General features: G+C 39.7%; 1 protein-coding gene across 1 annotated transcript; it reads left to right on the top strand.

Moving 5' to 3' along the window:
- The first annotated feature begins 1,003 nt into the window (after positions 1-1,003).
- On the top strand, positions 1,004-18,019 carry LOC111228918. The gene is made up of 12 exons (XM_022755029.1): positions 1,004-1,091; positions 2,618-2,763; positions 4,788-4,971; positions 6,729-6,817; positions 8,587-8,999; positions 10,947-11,103; positions 11,590-11,768; positions 12,482-12,583; positions 16,303-16,459; positions 16,857-17,035; positions 17,569-17,670; positions 17,884-18,019. The coding sequence occupies exons 2-12, from the start codon at positions 2,652-2,654 to the stop codon at positions 17,935-17,937; spliced, it is 1,728 nt and encodes a 575-aa protein (XP_022610750.1). The 5' UTR covers positions 1,004-1,091; positions 2,618-2,651; the 3' UTR covers positions 17,938-18,019.
- Positions 18,020-19,485: the final 1,466 nt, after the last annotated feature.

Consider the following 19,485-nt stretch of genomic DNA (forward strand, 5'->3'; position numbering starts at 1 on the left):
CAAAACAATCCAAACCAACAATGTTCCCCAGAAAAGTAACCTAGGAGTTGTTTTTCTGTCTATCTCCACAAATTCTGGTGTTGCTTCACAGATTATTGGTTAAGACAAACTTTTTTCTGCTGGTATGAAAGGCAGTTGTGGATTTTAACTGGTACAGACTGAGCAGCCAAATGAATAACAAGTTTTAGCCAAGAAATATGATGGTATTTGTCAGCTTGTTTGCTCACACACACAAAAACAGGCACACATGCACACAATGGCATGCAAAAGGAATGCTCTAATGAAGATTTCAAATGCAAAAGGCCTCTGTAATCCATGGTTCATTGTTAGGTTTAACACTGACAATTACAATATTTACTATACTAAAATAGATACAATTGTGAATGACATCAGGTTCTTGTTTATGCTTGCAGATCCAGCATGCATGCTTGTGCAATTCCTGTTGCCATTATTGTCCTCATTGGACAGAGTTGGGTTTATTGTCTAGTCTCTGAAATGCCATCACATTCATATGAACTTTCACATTCTTTTAAAGTTATTCTTGTTCCTGTACAACAAAGCAGAGTAATCAGAAAAGCCAACTGCTGTACAGCCATTTGGAAATCAGTTGCCACCACAGACAGTCAATTAGTGTTCGACAAAGCTTCTCCTTTTCATCTGACAAGCAGTTAACAGTGGAATGAAAGGTTACCAGGAGCATGTAGGTGTGTGATGCTGCATCACTATAAAGGTCAAATTATGATTATAGTAGGTTTCTTCTGTTCTGGAGAGATATTGTCCTCACCCACAGAGACACAAGAACGTAGTCAACTAAAGCTCACTGTAATATTATAATACAGGTATCAAACATGTAGCTAATGGCAAGGATGTGGAGCACCTGCTGTGTGTCATAACAAATATTTGCCAGCAGCTTGTTCACTGTATTTCAGTACCATGGAGAGCTCCGTCACTTTAGTCACACTCATCTTCTTCCATCAGGGGTCGCACTTCAGCCAGGCTTTCTCTGCGGAACCATCGAGCAACAGCTCCTTAGATCCAGGGAGCGGAGAAAGTGTGACACACTTACCTAACACCAACAATGTGAAATGAAGGTAATGTAATTATCATCCCTACCTTGACTCGCTATGCATTTTGTAATATGAACGTCTGAATGAGCTACTTCAGTTTCATCTATGAGTCGTATGTTTGTCGATTTGCACGTAGTTACATCCGCTAGGCTAATTAATGTTAGCCGCTTGTTCAATGTCAAGGCTAAGTTTACTTAATATTGGTGGGATATGAATGCTCTCCTCTGACTTCAGTTGCACTGTAACAACTGTCGAAATAGCCTGAGACCAACCTATGAACTTCAAACTACAGTGGGGAAGACGACAGTGTGAGTGCGTAGCTGCACCTGTTACCAGTGAACCTGAATGAACATAACCTGGATTCAACAAAAACTCCGGTCTCACACAGGACGTTAGTCGTGATTTAAAGAGACACGAACACATGCAGCGCTGCATGTTTTTTTGTCACACCAGGTCCAAACATACAAGCCTGAAGGTTTTTTTAAGTGCAGTTTGTTTATTGTCTGCTTTATCTGAATACATCAAATGCTTACAGTAGATGAGAAATGACCCTAATACAAAAGCTCATTAGGAATCCTGAAACAATAATGCAATAGATACAGTACACAGGACACTGTAATACAGGATGTGTTGGCTTGTTCCTCCTGTAAGGATCAGGGGAGGATGGTCTGTCTTATCTTTTGCAGGCTCAAGGTTGTCTTTGGAGCCCAATATGTGTGGTGCAAACCTTTCCACACTTGGGAGAAGGAAAGTCTTGGGCTGGTGGTGTCTGAAGGGCAGCCTGCTCCTTCCTTCTTTTCCTCTTCTCCTTAGCAGTTGCTTGTCTGTCTGTTTCAAACTGGTTTTTGAAGCGCTTTCTGGGGACCCCTCGATTACACTGCACTGAAACATACAATCTGATGGTAACATGATGAAAACATGTCAGGGGTTTATTATATGAACAATGTTATATCTAGTCCAGAGGACATAAAGCTAACCAACAATTTATTTGATTTATCTCAAAAGTTGGCTGGATACCTGCCAGAGGGGCTGGTTGAATCAGCTATCTCTTTAACAAATGTGTACCATCAGCTGAACAGTGGCTGGTGTTAATTTCCCTCTAGGCTCCTTACAAACACACATGTAGACATTAAAACAAAGTGCCACCGCAGCTGGTTCCCTCCTCCAGTGTCTGACTCGGGTAAAATGTCGCCACATTTTTTCTTGCCAGTGTTAAGTACATTGGGTGTCTTGGTGATAAATGGGCAGAGAATGGAGGCGCAATGGGTTTACCTCTCACTAGGGCCACCTATACTAATGCTGTACTCATACATTGTAAGGTGCTTTGGGATAAAAACTCACATTAAAAGACAAAGGCATTGTTAAGGTTAATGTAACTAAGGCGAACCTCTTCAAAATGCTACAACATGGCTCTAGGTAATTAAAAGTACAGAATGACTTAGTTACCTATAGAATATTCTACTTGCTGTCTTCCCTCAGTTCTGTCACCTTTGTGTCCCATTGTACGATTCCCACAATGTTAATAACTCTTCCTTCTGCTTTCCTCCAAGGTTCTTTGACCATGGTGTGAGAGGATAAACCAAAATGGCCAACCGCTGTGTTCCACTAGTTTTGTTAGCCTGCGGCTCCTTTAATCCCATCACTAACCAGCACATGAGGCTGTTTGAGCTGGCCAGAGACCACTTGCACAGCACAGGTCAGATCCGGACATCGCAAACACTGTGTGAATTTAGGATTAAGGATAAATAAAAAGATGATATACTTAAGAACAAACATTATCATTTTGAAAAGCTGGCTCTTTGTGTGTTTAATTTTATTGTCTAGATATAGACGGGTGACAAATTAAAAGAAAAATCAACATAAAGTGTCTTATTAAGATATTGGGGCCACCATGTGCTGCCAGAACATCTTCAATGCACCTTGGCATTGATTCCACAAGTCTGTGAACACTACAGGAGGGATGAACACCGTTCTTTCAGAAGATATTCCCTCATTTAGTGTTTTGATGGTGACCCCTCATGCCCAATAGATGGGGGCACTGTCATACTGGAAGAGACCACTCCCATCAGGAGCACAGCATAACGGAGACACGGGATCCCCTTACTTTAGGGGTCAGGCAAGCATCATGGTTATCAAAGGCGCACTGTTTCTGACCCTATTTACTGACGTCTTTTCCATAGATCTAAATGCAGGTGTCACTTTATTCTCTGTTCCTATGGAAACACCAGCTAGTTGAGCAGTCTTTGTGACTGAAGCTCCTGCCATCCATGCCCCAACAATGAACCCTCCTTCAAAGGCACCTCAGATCTTTTCCTCTTGTCATCTTGGTAAAAAATCAGAATGAACTGGGCCTTCTCATCATTTTTGTACATGATGCCACAGAGAATGACGGGATGTTCACTGCTTAATTGTACTGCAATTAGCATTCATTACGTTTCTCCAGCCATTTGTCCTATCTTTTCCTTTAATTTGTCATCTGTCTGTAACCCTCAGGGTCAGAGCAGCTCCCGTAAAAGATGCACATATTTGTCTCAGGAACTTTTGCAAACCAATCAAAGTTAATAGATGTGGTTAATATTGGACTTGAAATGACTTCTTTCAGCTTGAAATGAATGCTAACATTGTTTTATGTCTACCTGATGTGAAAGTAGGCTATTTACTAACATGTTAGACAATAACAGAGCTTTGTTTTTCAGCTTGTTGTGGAAATGTTCTGCCCCCTAGTGGCCAAATTATTATTTAATTTAGCTTTAATGACTCTACATTCTTGTCTATTCCCTGTATTATAATTACAAAGAAGCATCACATAAAAAGAAAACTTTTATTTTATACTTACATTTACAAAAATACATACAATGACAACCATATGCAAACTTTCTGATGCTGCAGCGACCTCAAATCTCCTCCTTGTTGTTCTCTTGTTGTATGAATAAAAAGTTCAGTCACTCAAGGCTTGGTGTCCTCACATGTGCCGCCACACGGTCCAATGTAACACCCGTGTCAGCAGACACAGTCTCCTTACATAAACCCAGGACTATTTACATCCTGAAGCTGCTCTGAACAAGCATACTGACCTGGTCACATGGTCATAACGACTTCATTATATCTTAAGAATTATACTGGTCCTGAGTCAGCTCTCTTACTCTAAGATGCTTTATGAGTCTATGCAGCATTGCAGTGAGCAGGAACATAAATAATGCTCTTACAGGTTCCCTTTGACCCCTTACCTATAAGACATCAGCTGACCTGTTTTAGGGTAACCATCAGAGATGACTGTAAGCTGCATACAGGAGCTGTTTTCATTCTCCTCCTGTTGAATGTTGTGCCACATTTGCAGATACATCAATACACATTTTTTTTAAAACACTTAAATGAGAACAATTTGCTTTGGCATGTGTATTGCACTATCAAGATTTTAATTTTCAAACTTTGAGTCTAACTCATTGTTTAAAGCAGTTTCCAAACCCTTAAAATCGAGTGCACAATATAAGCTATAAATAATGATAAAGTTTGATAATTAAAGTCATAATCGGGCAGCTTCATCACCTCATTTTAAAATGATCAGTCGCAGCCTCTGTCCTCAAATGTGAAAATCTAACAAAGCACCAAAAATATTAACATCAGTATGTTTTAGAGATTACTTCATCTGCTGATTTATATTCCATTTCTGTATCGGCTGTCGTGACCCAGAAAAACTATATTAATCTTCTCTCCCTTCAGGCCAGTACCAGGTGGTGGGTGGCATCGTGTCTCCAGTGAGCGACGGCTATGGAAAGCAAGGCCTGGTACTGGCTAAGCACCGCATTGCTATGGCAAAGCTGGCACTGAAGAGCTCCAACTGGGTCACGGTTGATGAATGGGAGAGCCAGCAGCCAGACTGGACGGAGACAGTGGTCACTATGAGGTATAAAATATGTTTATTGTTGCATTCAAGTTGAAATTGTTGCATTTAGAGAGGAAGGTTTTCCAGGGTCAAAGTAGGCCAGCCTTTGCCTTTTCTTCACTGTCACCTGTTGTTAAAGCACCTCACTCATTATAACAGCCACTATTGCACAAGTAGCTTATAATAACTGCAGTCAGAAATTCAATTTCCATTCACTGCATAATTCAGAGCACTTCAGTGGTTAATGTCGCCACAAAAATGTCCTCTTTATAGAGTACAGACAAAATGCCATTACTTTGGGTGAGCAGATACTGTGAGACTACATTTACTCAAGCTATTGGGATACTAATATCAACCGGTTTCCCGTTTCTTCATCTCTTTTTTTTTCTTCTTTTTTTTTATGAATTGAGCTATTTGCGCTGATTACTCCACGGTTTCAACAGTAGCTGAACCTTAAATTACTGTGTCAAAAACCATGCCATTGTTTTGTAGCATGTCATGACATGGAAGATCTTTACAATCTGACAGAGTCGAGCGCATTCAGTTCAAGTTTATATCCACCAACACTATTACTCAGTAGCTCCTTTATATCTCCATTTGCTTTCACTGTGTCTTGTTACATCCTTCTTCATACTTGACAAGCTGTAAGATAAATATTTTGTCTTTTCTGCCATGTCCTAGTTTTACCACAGCACCAGCAGAGTTCACGTTGATGTACACTCCTTTGCTGCTCCTCTGTCAGCCGCTCTTGATGCCAACTTCAGCTGTTTATGTAACAGAGTGTTTGCCAGGCTCCCTGAGCCTAAATTGCAGTTTATAGTCTCTTGAGGGCTGCCAGACTAGACCGGACCTGCAGCAGGTCTGGATTTTTCATGAGGTGAAATCACAGGCACGGGCTGTTAAATTCATTGGCCAAGTGGGAACAGTGTAGTTGCAAAAAGCTGTCTGGGACATGAATATGGGTGAAGAGAGGCAGGCAGAGGTGCCGCATTCATAATGAGAAGAAGTGAATAAGGGGTTTTTTGGGGTTGTCCCATTCTGTATTGCAGAGTTTTACTGTGCAGAAATATACTGTTTGTGGAGCTAGGCCTTATCAAGGGTGTAGACCTGAGGGAATTCATCAGTATCTAATGATAAAAATGTACCTCACACTGTATTACCGCGCACACACACTGTATGCACATTTAAACTCAGGAAGCTGCATTTGCTTATAGATACACATTTACATTTGGGCTAATTTTAGAAGTGTTTCTCTCATTTCATTCACTCTCCCTCTTCCCTGCTCCCCATTTCTCACAAATCCCCTTGTTAGTGACCCTCCCCTCACTTGGTTGTCTCTAAGCTGTGTTTGTGCAACACGGGTACAGATCAAGGCATGAAGTGGCCTGTTGTCCCGAGGCTATGACCAGGCCATGTCACACGTCATCTCACTCCCAAACACACACACACACACACACACACACACACATGCAAATGTACTAGAACAACTTTAAGCAGCTTTACTTGAAAACAGTGAAGTTTTTCATTCATCTTTTTAAAGGTTCCTCTGTGACTCTTTCTTATTGTCTTCAGCTTGATAATTCTTCATTGGCCTGGTTATATTGGAAAAAACATGTTGCCTAAGCACATGCATAAATAGAAAATGTGAAATAAATGAATACATATAAAAGTAATGATACACTGTACATGGAATGAAATACCATACGTGTGTTACTGTATAAAATGAAAGAAATAAATTCTCAGTCTCTCTTTCTCTCTTACCTTTGGTTGTTGGGCAGGTATCATTATCAGCGTATTCTAAAGGAGTATGAGCAAAGGAGCACAGGAATGCACACCAACTCCAGCAGTAACGCCACTCCCCTCTCAAGTAAGAACCTCTTATTGTTGGGAACTTGGGATCAGTTCAGAAACCCTTTTAACACTTACTGTTTTCACACATTGTATGTTTGATTTTAATCTGTAGCACCGACTGAGTCTCCCATCGGTTGGTCCACCACTTTGGACCAGACATATTGTACAGACATCCATGTTCCACAGAATATAAATCATAGTGTCTTTGGTGATCCCCTTACTTTTCATCTAGCGGCACTAGCAGGTCAAAGTTTAACTTTGCCAACACTTTGGTTTAAGATCAAACACTTGTTCCCATCAGCCTCTGCTGTACTTTGTGTTTAGCACTAATTAGAAAATGCTAGCCGGCTAAACTTAGATGGTGAACATGGTAAATAGTGTACCTGCGATGCAGCAGCATGTTAACATTGTCATTGTGAGCATATTAGCATGCTGACGTTAGCATTGCTAATGCAGCATCCACCCACTAACATGGCTGACATGAGCGCCTGTATAATAACAATATTCTGCCTATGTGCAAAACAGTGCTTGATAAAACATTTTTTTCAGCATTTAACTTTATCACACGTCTTCTAACAGTTAGAGTTAAGGATTTGCATCAATCCCACATAATGTGCCTGTGCTTAACACGGAGCCTAACGGTGCTCTGTGGCTCTGACCAACAGTGGTTAATACCTTTAATACTTTTTAAGACTGTGTGCGTGTGCATGCGTGCGTGTATGTATGTCTGTGTAAGTGTGCGAGATGTATAACTGGAAGCTGTCCAGTCAGTATTCAGGAGCATTTTCATGGATTATCTTTGATTTATCAAAATTGTTTACAGGGATATCTGTTTGGGCCCTGCTGCTTTTTTACACATCCCTGCAAAAACATGACAAATTTCATGAAAAATAGAACTATGGGAAGGGATAGCCCTGAGATCTCATCAGAGAGAAAGCAAATAAAATATGTATTTTGTTTGCAAAGATTGACATTCTAGCAAAAAAAGAAAAAAAAAGCTTTCCCTGCTATTTTTTTGCAAAGTTTACTAAACGCAAGTTCACACAGTTCAGTGTGAGTTTTTATGTAAAGTATCATTTGTGTTGTTATGATTAGCTTTAGCCTCCAGCACCATGAATATCAAAATTGTGTATTTTGTAGACCTAGTAAGACAGTGTCAGTCCTGTTTTACATTTTACTTGCCTGGTCCAGGCTTGCCTACCAAAGACTCTTCATGTCAGTGCTCTTTGAGGGGACACTTCAGTCACGTATTATTGGATTCACATTTTTTAGCTTGATTACGGACCAGCCAGTTGGCAAACACTAACTGCATTATTTTGGTCTTTTCAAAATGAGCACCACTTGAGGATTTTGTCACTCTTCATCATAACTGCTCAGAATAAAAACACAGAATGGGTACTGAAGTATCAATGATTGTAGTGAACAGTCCAATCAGAAAATCTTTTGATTCTGATAGAGAAGGAATCCCCCTGAAATGATGAGTGAGCACCCTTTGAGGCTAAAAACAAAGGATTCAGGGGTCTGAGTTCAGGCTTGCTCTTTGTTATTTTCATGAGGATTATTCATATCAACAGGCATGAAACTATTACAAAGTAGAATTAATCATGGATCATGGATCATGTTTTATATTCTGAATAAATCATATCATATCAGGCAGTAGCTCTGGCCCCTTACTGCATATCAACACTTCAAAATGACAAACCTCACACAACCTCTAAATGTAGCCTGTGTTTTTCGAATAGTCTTCCTCCTCTCTTCAGTATCATGTTGTGCCTCTCCCCTCAGGCCCCCCTCCCCAGCTGAAGCTCCTGTGTGGAGCGGATTTCCTTGACACATTCAAGATCCCTGGCTTGTGGCAGGACGAGCACGTGGAGGAGGTGGCAGGGCGCTTCGGCCTCGTCTGCGTCAGTCGAGGCAGACTGCAACCCGAGAGGGCAGTGCACGATTCGGACACGCTCTCCCGCCACCAACAGAACATTTTCCTGGTGAGGGAATGGGTGAGGAATGACACGAGCGCCACAGAGGTGCGGCGGGCTCTGAGACGGGGTCTGAGCGTGAAATACCTGATCCCAGACTCTGTGATAGAATACATTCACCAGCACAACCTTTACACAGAGGACAGCGAGAGGAGAAATAAGGGCACGGTGCTGAGGCCACTCACCAAGCAAGCACAACAGCCAGTGAACAGTCTGGATGACTGATGGACAGACCGCTGCAGCATTGAGCTGAACGGGGGATTCCTCGAAGAGTGAATTCACTCACAGATCAGTGCTTCTCGCTCTGTTTGCATGGTCTACAGAGCAGAAGAGGTTTGCACAGCCTACAAATGTCTGCAAAGAAACACGTTTGGCCTAAATGTGTTTTCCAAGCTTCACTTGTTTTCAGTGGGAAGCATCTACACAGTGCTGTGCTGTCTTTTGACTCATACGCATGAAGTCTTGCAAATACTGAGCCCCATCTTTGTTCCATAGTGAGACTGAACATTTGTCTGCCAATAGTTTTCTATTCTTTGTAGTTTTTCACATTACACGTCATTGCAGTTGGCTTAACTGAATTAAAATCATCCATATATGAAGTATTTTTGTCTGACTGGTATCTTTTTTCTCTTGTAGCTGTTTTAGATATATAAAATCCCAAGCCAGGCAGGGCTGGAGTCAGGGTTTTAGAAATAACGAGGTCATAAGTCAAAGTCCCCCTAACAACTCAACATAAATCCCACTTACAAAGTTTTAAAATTTACTAAATCGCATTACTAAGGTTTTGGTTCACTGACATCATTCAAATATATGGAGTAAAAGTAAAATAAGAAGTAGAAAACTGGATCATATGAACAAACAAATCTAATAAGAAAGAAGACAGTAGGAAACCATCATCATAAAAGAAGAGATGCTGAAAACAAATCACATTATAAAGGGCAACAGTTATAAAATATAGTTCAAGATATTTAAGATTTTATGTTTTTTTAAAAAGAGAACTATTCAGATACATTTTCAGTCAATTCTGTTTTCCAACATGGAGGTCTAAATGTTGTTCGAAAGCCACATTCCCAGGACTACAATTCTGATTCTGTTGGAGAAATAATCCATTATTTACCTATGTAGTCGTTTTTGTCTGCCTTTGTCTGCCTGTGTGTTTTTCTATGGTGTGGTATTTGTGGTGCGTTTTGTCCACTGTGCTACTAGGATGCCACCATGTGTAACTTTTTAATCGTAAAGTATAAACTTTATCCTGTTCTGAATTTCTTCTCATATGAAGATCATTGAGAGTGTCTGTGCTCTGCAGCAGCCTCCCAACAGCCATTCACTGCGGATCTATTCAGTTTCCCCATTATCATCCACACACTGTGTGTCTGCAGGCCGGTATTTTTTTCCACCAAAGGATTTAAAGTAATCCTGACAGTTGCTCAGCTACAGGAGGTGTTTTCTCACTGAGGCCAATGGCTGAAAGCACCACTGTGCCACTGATACTGACTGGCATCCTTTGAAAGATGTGTATGTGTGTGTCTTTGTCTGTGTTCCAGCCAGTAAAGGATTGAGACAGTGGGTTGGCTGCAGCTGGCCCAAAAGAGAGATTATCAAATTAATTGAGTTATTTAGGCGAGACAAAAGATGTGGCAGACCTTTTGTGCTGCATTTAATTGTTGCAGTTGGATAATTTTAAGATGAGGTGATTCTGCTTTTGTACAGTGCATATTATCCACAGTGTGAGCTCCATTCAGCCAAATGACAGGCTGATCAATGATTTAATTGATCTGTGATGTGATGTGTGATTTTATTCCATTAGGCTGATTGAAAGCTCTATAATCCTGACCTAAACATGATTGAAACAGGCGTCATCTTATACAACAGAACCAGGCCAAATCTGCCACACGTGGAATTACACACAAGTGCGTCTGTGTGAATTAATACAGGAAGTGTATTCATTCTATTCTAATCCCACACAGGCAGAGTAAGCATTCCCCAACATAAAGCACACAAGTGTATTCTATATTATGTATGCATGCCGCATTTTGCCATCCATGCAGGGAGAGCATGGTGAGGATTGTGGGGTTACATGGTGTCGATTGTGGGAGGGGAGTGGGAGGTGCCAGGGACAGGTAATCGGATTAAAGTGAATTTGGTTCAAATTGAGGCTTTTGACAGCAGGTTCTGCATTCCAACGCCAGTAGCCGTCCTCAGCGGACCTCCTCATTGACTGAAACTAAAGAAACCAGCAGAGACACAGCCAACATGCCTGTTGATCTGAACGGATATTGGAAAATGATTTCCAATGATAACTTCGAGGAGTACCTGAAGGCTCTCGGTGAGTTTGTTAAGAACGTCAGAGAAGTAAGCGAAAGACTGGCCTTTTAGTGCCATAGGAACAAGCCTCACATCATTCCTGGATTAGAATATAAATTGATCTAGATGTAAATGTCAGTCACAATATTCAATAACTATGTAAAAGATCCTAAAGAGACTTAATATTTCACCTCTGGTAGAGTGAGATTACAGGCATTTTGTCTGATATCTCATATTATTGTAAAATAAAGTAAGTGCAAATTTGCTGTGATATCAAATTCTTTCCATTTTTTAATGGAATAGCTGTAACCATTAACAGGAATAGTAGGCTGTTTTTTTTTTTTTTTTTTTATCTTAACACAAATGTTCTTCTTAACATAAGCAACTTCTTCTAACTGAGGCAGCTTTTTAAAACTCTGCATATTATTCTGAAGTTCTGCAACTGCACTGAAATGCCCCTCTCCTGTTTCTCATTCATTTTTCCACCTTGCTTGGGGACCTGTCGCAGATGTAAATGTTGCCATCAGGAAAATTGCAACCTTGTTGAAGCCTGACAAGGACATCGTCCACGACGGGGACCACATAATCATCAAAACCCTCAGCACCTTCAAAAACTACAACATGGACTTCTATGTAGGCAAAGAGTTCGAGGAGGATCTCTCCGGAGTGGACGACCGGAAATGCATGGTGAGTGTTTGGACCAGTGTATTCAGAGGGGATTTGATACATTTTAATGAATGTCTACATGATGTTCTTAATTTATGGCAAACCTGTTGAGCCACTGGTTTGATATTAAAGTTAAATTACATTGCTGCAGATGTGGCGACCTGTGACATGAACCCATCTGCTGTGGGTGCAAAACCTGGAGGTGTATAAAGTGACTTTTCTTGGTGGCACCTCTCTAGACTATAATGAGCATATGGTAGCCATACAAAACTTTCCACCTGCCTGTAAAACTTTCCTGAACTTTTCAGACCCTTGCCAGTGAAATGATGTTAGATACCTGCAGGAAAAGAAGTGGAGGAGGCAGAGAAATAAGTCAAGGTTCACATTTATTTGATCAGATTGTGTCAATGAATACTGAATAGGCTCAAAGATTATCTGTGGTCCCCCTTGAAAAATCTTTTTTGTATGCTGATAGGCTGATTATAGATAAGCTATAAGCTGTTTGGAGGGTGGCAAAGAGAGAAGGTCACATGTTTCTGTGTGGTGATTTTATCTGAGTAATTATTTTAAGAGGGATGGAGGAGGACTGAGCCTCTCACTCAGTATATTGTATATGTTTAAATCTATATGTTTATGAGAGGAAACATGCATCTACATCTGAATGAATCCACCACTGATGCATCGTGCATTATAATCACACCTGTGTCTCCCCCTGACCCATGACCCTAATACAGACCACTATCACTTGGGAAGGCGACAAGCTGGTGTGTGTGCAGAAGGGAGAGATTGAAGGAAGAGGCTGGACCCACTGGGTGGAAGGAGATGAGCTTCATTTGGTAAGAAAACATCAGTTCCTCCCATGAATATTAATACATGCAGTTTGGACACTTCAATCCAAATCCAAAATGCCTCTCAGCACTGTATGTGCTGTGCATATATTTTTATGTGCGACTCTGGTATGAATTAGCCCACCAGCTCCAGCAGTAATAACATTATTCTGTGTGAGGTGCATGCACACAGGAAAAGTAGTTTATCAAAGTTACAAGTATGTGGTTATAACTCATTTACTGCCAAATACATCATGTTTCCACATAAGAAACTATCTCTGAGGATGCTGTTTCAAGGGGAAATAATACAGATTCATACATTTTGAGTTTCAAATGTCAAAGACAAAGATGCAAAATAATGCTAGATTAAAAAGGAAATGCGAAACGGTCCAGTTCCTGTAACAAATTTTTCATCTCATTTCTTCATGACCTCAGATCTCCAGTAATCGAGCAGACATGAACATCAACCTCTAACGCGTTACTATCTTGACTTTGCAAATGTAATTTCTGTTAGAAGGACTTAAGAAGTTTTTTTTCTCAAATGACTCCTCTGTGAAATTCATAGTGTGGCCCCAGTGTGGCCTGTAATGAAAGCATTAGCATCTGAAAAGACTTTAAAGTAATGACTAGCACATTACCATTTTCATTAGTTCAGCATTATCAGATTTCCCTCTGTATGATTACTGCTATCAAAGCTAAGCAAAAATAATCAGGCAAATTATTTGGTTTAAGTGGTGCCAACAGATGTTTTCAATCAGCCGCCATGAAATTAGTTATTAGTGAAAAGTTCCCAAGAGCCGGAAGAGGGTTTGAATGTAGGTCAACAGTGGCCTCTGGTGGCAGAAAATATTTTGCAAGGTGGAAACATGTCATTATACTAGAAAACTAAAGAACTCTGAACGCTGAACTCAGGGTTTTTCATAGCTCATGAAAAGGTTAGGTGGTTAGGTATATTTTGGAGATACATGCTTTACACAGGTCAGTGACAAAATGTGGAAATGGATGTTTTTGATGCATACTTTACTGATAATCATCCTCATCCAAGCCTTTAGTTATTGTTGCTATGTCAACTTTTGGTCAAAGACATCAGGTTGTCTCATGGAGGGAAAAGAGCTTTCAATTAATTAAAACATGCTGGGACACCTTCATTCTGTACCATACCTGGGCCGACTATTTATATGTCTGTAAGTCCTTTTTGTTTGCAGGGGGAGCTCAGAAGCAGCCAGAAATCCCACTCTGAATCGATAAATAACCCATTGCTTCAAAAATATATACTGTACTGTGGTCATTCCCGTTTGCCAAAATAACATTCTGAATTCTTTAAAATGAAATCAAAAACTTTACATTTTCTTTTGTTCTCTACAGGAGCTGAGAGCTGCAGGAGCAGTTAGCAAGCAGGTCTTCAAGAAGACCTAAACTGGCTCTTACTGTACGAGGCAGTGCCCCCGGCTGACATTGGCTCACAGAGACATAGAAGACACATCCCCTGCCTCTGACATACCATCCAACTCCAAAACAAGCCATTTCTACATCTCTCCATATATCCATCTACCAATTTCATATCACTTTGTTTCAAATGCTTTTTTTTTTTTTTCCTTTTTTTTTTTCCTTTTTTTTTGGGGGGGGGGCTAGAGATACATTTATATTTCATCAAAGCTGTTGCTTTACTCTGCCAAAGCCAATTCCTACACAGTACAGTAAGGGCAGGTTAGTGTGTGTATCATGTAACATCACAAAATGCAGTCCGGCATATCTGTCTCAGGGTGGGTGCTCCTTTGATTAACATGTTTAGATGTGTTGGATGCATGCATACTGCTAGGTGTAGCTGATCTGATGGGTGAGCCAGACTGATAACTCAACACACTGAAGTGACCGGTGGAAAAGTTATGGACGCAGTGAAGAGAACAGTTATATAACACCTTCAAAGGGTTAATCCCTTTTTAGTTCTCTGAATGATTGTTGTGACTGGAAAACGACGATATGAGTTTTGTTAAGGACTGCGAGCTTCTTGGCAACTGATGCTCAGTCTTGACATTGGATTTCAGATATGATGTGTGTGTATATATATATACTTCCCAAATCCTTTGGGACTGCGCAATTGATAGTAAAAGGAATCATCAATCAATAAATGAAACAGTGCTCAACAATGTCATTTGTGTCTTTCTGAGTAGTTAAACCTTGTATTAAATCTTTAGACTTGTTGAAAAAGAAATTGTTTTGGTTGGCAGGTCCACCTCCTGTAATACAACCACACAACCCCCTGAAATGAACCGTTCTTATTTACTGAAGTTTGGCTCCTTTTTATCTGAAAATGCCTTTCAAGACATGCATGAGGAATCTGAGGGCCTCTACTTAGGAATTTCAAAAGTGAAGAAGTGAAGCCTGCGGAGCTTCAACCAGACAACTCGAGTCACGCTGTGCTCTGAATCAGTTAATCTGTCAGCTCACTTTGTGCATTGCCATTGCAGTCTATATAAGCGGTCCAACTCACTTGCTCATTCATTGCTGCTGCTGCTGCTGCTGCTGCTGCTGCTCACCCTGCTGTTTTGCCTCCTGCTGCTTCTTGTGCATTCACTACCCACCACCACGCCGGCTTCTACCTGCGGCCTCTGTTTATTTATAGTTCCCCAGGGGGTTGTTATTGATCTCTCCCTGCTCTTCCTTTGGCTGGTTCAAAAAATTATGCTGTCAGGGAGGGTTCCAAACAGAGTCTGATGCCAGAGTAAAATCTACATTTACATTTTTTCTCAATAAAACATTTCTGCTGAATTTGTGGGTTGTCTGGCTGAAAGTGTGCTGCTCGATGCTCATTTTGATCGACAGACGAACAGCTCAGTGCAGGAGAAGATGCTCAGTCCACATACACTTTCGGTGACATCTTGTGTCCAGTAGTAGTTTGATTCGGCAACACCTTTGGTTACTGGTGGTGACAAAAAGACAATTTACAAGTTCCATTTGAAATTATTTATTTATCGACCACTAAAGGTTTGAAATGCTCAGAGCAGCTGCATTTGTTTCCTGTGAATCCGTTGTTGCATGTGTGTGCCATTTAGCTGGACTCCACCACTGATAATGCATACCACTAACAAATTTAATTAGTATAGCAGAATAAATGCCTTCCATAAATATCATTAAAATTGGATTTGACATGATGAAAATCTTAAGAATTATCACTTGAACTTTTCTGGATTCTGGATTTTTCAATTAGGGATAAAGAGCAGATGTAATTCAAAGAATTAACCTGACAAATTATAATAAAAAAAAGAGTATTTATATAGGCTATATTAAAATATATATATAATTTACCCTTTAAAAAAAAAAAAAGTACTCAACCTTTAATTTTCATTTAAAAATTAATCACAAATGCTGATTTTTTTTTTCACTGCGAGACTGAACTTTATTAACCTTTGTGCTCAAAGTTCAATTCTAGTTTGCCACAGAAAAAGATCAAATAAAGACTCACTGTTGGCAGATGTTATTCTGTCTGTACATTGAACACTAACCACCACAGTACTGTCTGCATGTGTAATGGGTAAAGGTACAAGGGAGAGAAAGGATGGTGTTCAGTGCATGTTTGTGTGTGGGTGGGGAGTAACCTCCCCCAAAGAGCGTGTTAAGACAGAAAGAAAAGGGTGGATCCTCCCCCTCCAAAAGAACTGCCCCTGCCAATCCCATTTGAGCTATAAACTCACTTATCAATAGTTCTCTGCCCTCATGCCCCTGACTAGAATAAAAGCAGGGGGAGAACCTGCACCTTCCCCCTCCACTCACTGTCTAAAGTCTACACACAACAGTGTCAAGCAGCTGCCACCATGCCTGCAGACTTCAGTGGCAAATGGATACTGGAAACCAATGACAAATTTGAGGAATATTTGAAAGTATTAAGTAAGAAATTTTTAATTTTAATATGTTTAATTCAGGGCTGTGATGTTTTGGTTACGTGGTAGGAGTAGTAGTGTTACTCGGGTGATGTGACAGGTTGGAGAAGCAACTAAATCATGTTGTGTGTTATGTTCTGATCGATCTTGGACTTCATGAAAAACTATTTTTGCAGTGATTTCACTACAGATTCTTGTTGAGTACCACTATAATTGGAATTCCTAGAATTATTCACATTGAAGAATCAGGCTTAGTCAACTACATTATTTTTTGATTATAAACATAACTGCAGTTCCCAGAAGAACATTACGTATACTTAATACTATATAAGTAATACTTAAGTTCTTTTTAAAATATAATAAAATATCATTTATGCACTTAAGTCTCTCTATTCTGTGCCAAGATATTGACTTTGCTACAAGGAAAATCGCCATCTCCCTGTCTCAGACCAAAGTGGTTGTCCAGGATGGAGACAAGTTTGACTTCAAAACACTGAGCACCTTCAGGAATTATGAGCTGGGCTTCACTGTAGGAGTGGAGTTCGATGAGTACACCAAGGGACTAGACAACCGAAACATCAAGGTGGGTTGACCTCATGTATGGAGTCCTTGAAGCGACAAGAGTCAGTGATAGTTTATCTGATAAGGCGATATTTCCCATTTTCCTTGTTGCCTATGTAATAATGACAACTGTGTTATCTAAGTGTGTCCATACAGTGATTTCATCTGTGGTGTATGTGTAACATCGGTTGTAAATGTGATGGTGATACAAAATTTAACAGCGTTGATGTGTGGTTACATTAGATGCCAATGAAAGGAAGTCATTTCAAAATCCAGGGGAAAAGGAGGCCAGTATATCTTGTTTACATCTAAAGCTGAATTATATTTCCAAATTAGAGCACTTGCTGCACAAACTGACTTGCCGGTGGGTGATCAGATGTCTACAGGCATTTTGAGCTATTCCTCTTTCATTATCAGGAAAATGGGAAATGAGAGGAGAAAATAGATTCATGTAAGAGGTCAGAGCATGCAGTTCTAGCCACAGGCACGCTTGTAGGGGAAATTTCTTCTCACAATAAGTCAGATTGTTTGCTGAATGCATTACATTTTGTCTAGAGTCTGGTGACCTGGGAGGGGGACAAGCTGGTGTGCACCCAGAAAGGAGAGAAGGCCAACCGTGGCTGGAAACACTGGATCGAAGGAGACAAACTCTACCTGGTGGGTTGACAGTAACTCGACTTTTGTGAAAGATTTGAACTAGAACATGGGATAACTGATTAAAAAGAAATGTTTTGAATTAGTGGGATGTATTGTACAGCAGAAAATGATTGCTCTGTATGTTACAATAATGACAGTGTTGACACTTTTAATGCCCATTTTACTAAGTATGCAACATAATATTAACAGATTCATTTTCTTCTCTACTGACAGGAGCTGACATGTGAAGATGTAGTTTGTCTTCAGGTGTTCAAGAGAAAAGAATAGAAAGCAAATATTTGTTTTAGTTTTCATTTACTCGGTTAACAAAGTCTTATGAACAACACAAATAAAGGTGCTTTCCAGACAACATATTGTGTTATGTATGAATAGAGATAAACCTGTTACTTTAAGTTCAGGTGTTTAACATCAGAAAAAGTAAGGTAACCTTTGGACAGGAGGTAGTGATATTATATCCTTACACAAGGTGGTTGCCAGGAAGTCAAACGTATACCAAGCACATCTTATCTCTGCACAAAAGACAAATTATCTTATAGAAGAGTTATAGCATTCACATTTTTAATAAGTCACATATTGCATTTCACAAATCTTATTGTTACCAAGTCAGTTTTATAAACCAATGCTTATATCGCCATCTGCTGGAAAAATATGTTAGTATCCTGGAGGTGAGATCTAATAATACAATAACATTAATGGATCTAAGCCTCTGGACTCATATTACATGAGAATAGTCAAACTCTAGAGTTTATCCCAAATCTAAGTTGTATGCAACTTTCTGTGTTGTTGAACATACTCCACATCCTGCTAAACAAACTCAGTACACAAACTAGATGATTTAAAATGACATGATCTTAAGTAGAGCTATAACATGTGCCTAATATGATGTCCAAAGTGCTTGTTTGTTTTTTATATGCACTGTGTGTAAGGAAAATAGTCAGTAGATGGTTAAGTACATTATCTGAATCATTTCCACCCCTCTTCCCTCCCTGACTGAGGAAGTATTACGTAAAAGTGGTAATAATGAAATTAAATGAAATGAAAAAAACCTCAAAACATTGTCTTGCATTCAAAATGTTACTCAAAAGTAACATGAGCTAAATGTACTAAATGTAAAGTATTGTCATCATACAGTAACACCATGGTGCAATGGAATGGTGGAGGATTAGAAATAATTTAGATAACAATGTTGGATTAATAATTTAGATTAGACTAGACTGTGATGGCTAACACACACAACTGTATTCATAATACACCATACATCCTCCTTATTCTTCTGTTTTTGCCAACATTTATACTTACTCAAAAATGGACATGGACAGCAAATACAAAGTATTCTATATTATGCTAAAGTGAAACAAAGCCAACTGGCCAACAAAAAAATGAGAAATGTAAAAATGAATTAATGTAAATGAAAGTCAAGAAGTTGCATAAAATAAATTGGCAAGAAAAAAAGCACAGTAACAGCACAAACCTTAATTAAAATCCATCTTCACTGTCTTCATCACTCAAAGTGCACGTGTCTGGAGGAACACTGGAGCATCCCCTGGCTTGATCTTGTCTTACTCCTTGTCTTATTATCAGCTCTGTTCCTCTGTAACACACACACACATACACACACACACACACACACACGGTTGTGTATCCATGATTTAAGATGACACAAGATTGACCTACATTCATTTCCTGGAGACTTACTTTAACGTCAACTATTATTGCCTAAATTTAACCCTTACCCTAACCTTAACCTAAACATAACCTCATCCTATTCTTAAAACATGTCTTCACCTTAAACTTGCTAAACTGTGAAGTTGCTTT

Source organism: Seriola dumerili, unplaced genomic scaffold (assembly GCF_002260705.1).
Source record: "Seriola dumerili isolate Sdu_G_001 unplaced genomic scaffold, Sdu_1.0 BDQW01000226.1, whole genome shotgun sequence".
NCBI lineage: Eukaryota > Metazoa > Chordata > Actinopteri > Carangiformes > Carangidae > Seriola > Seriola dumerili.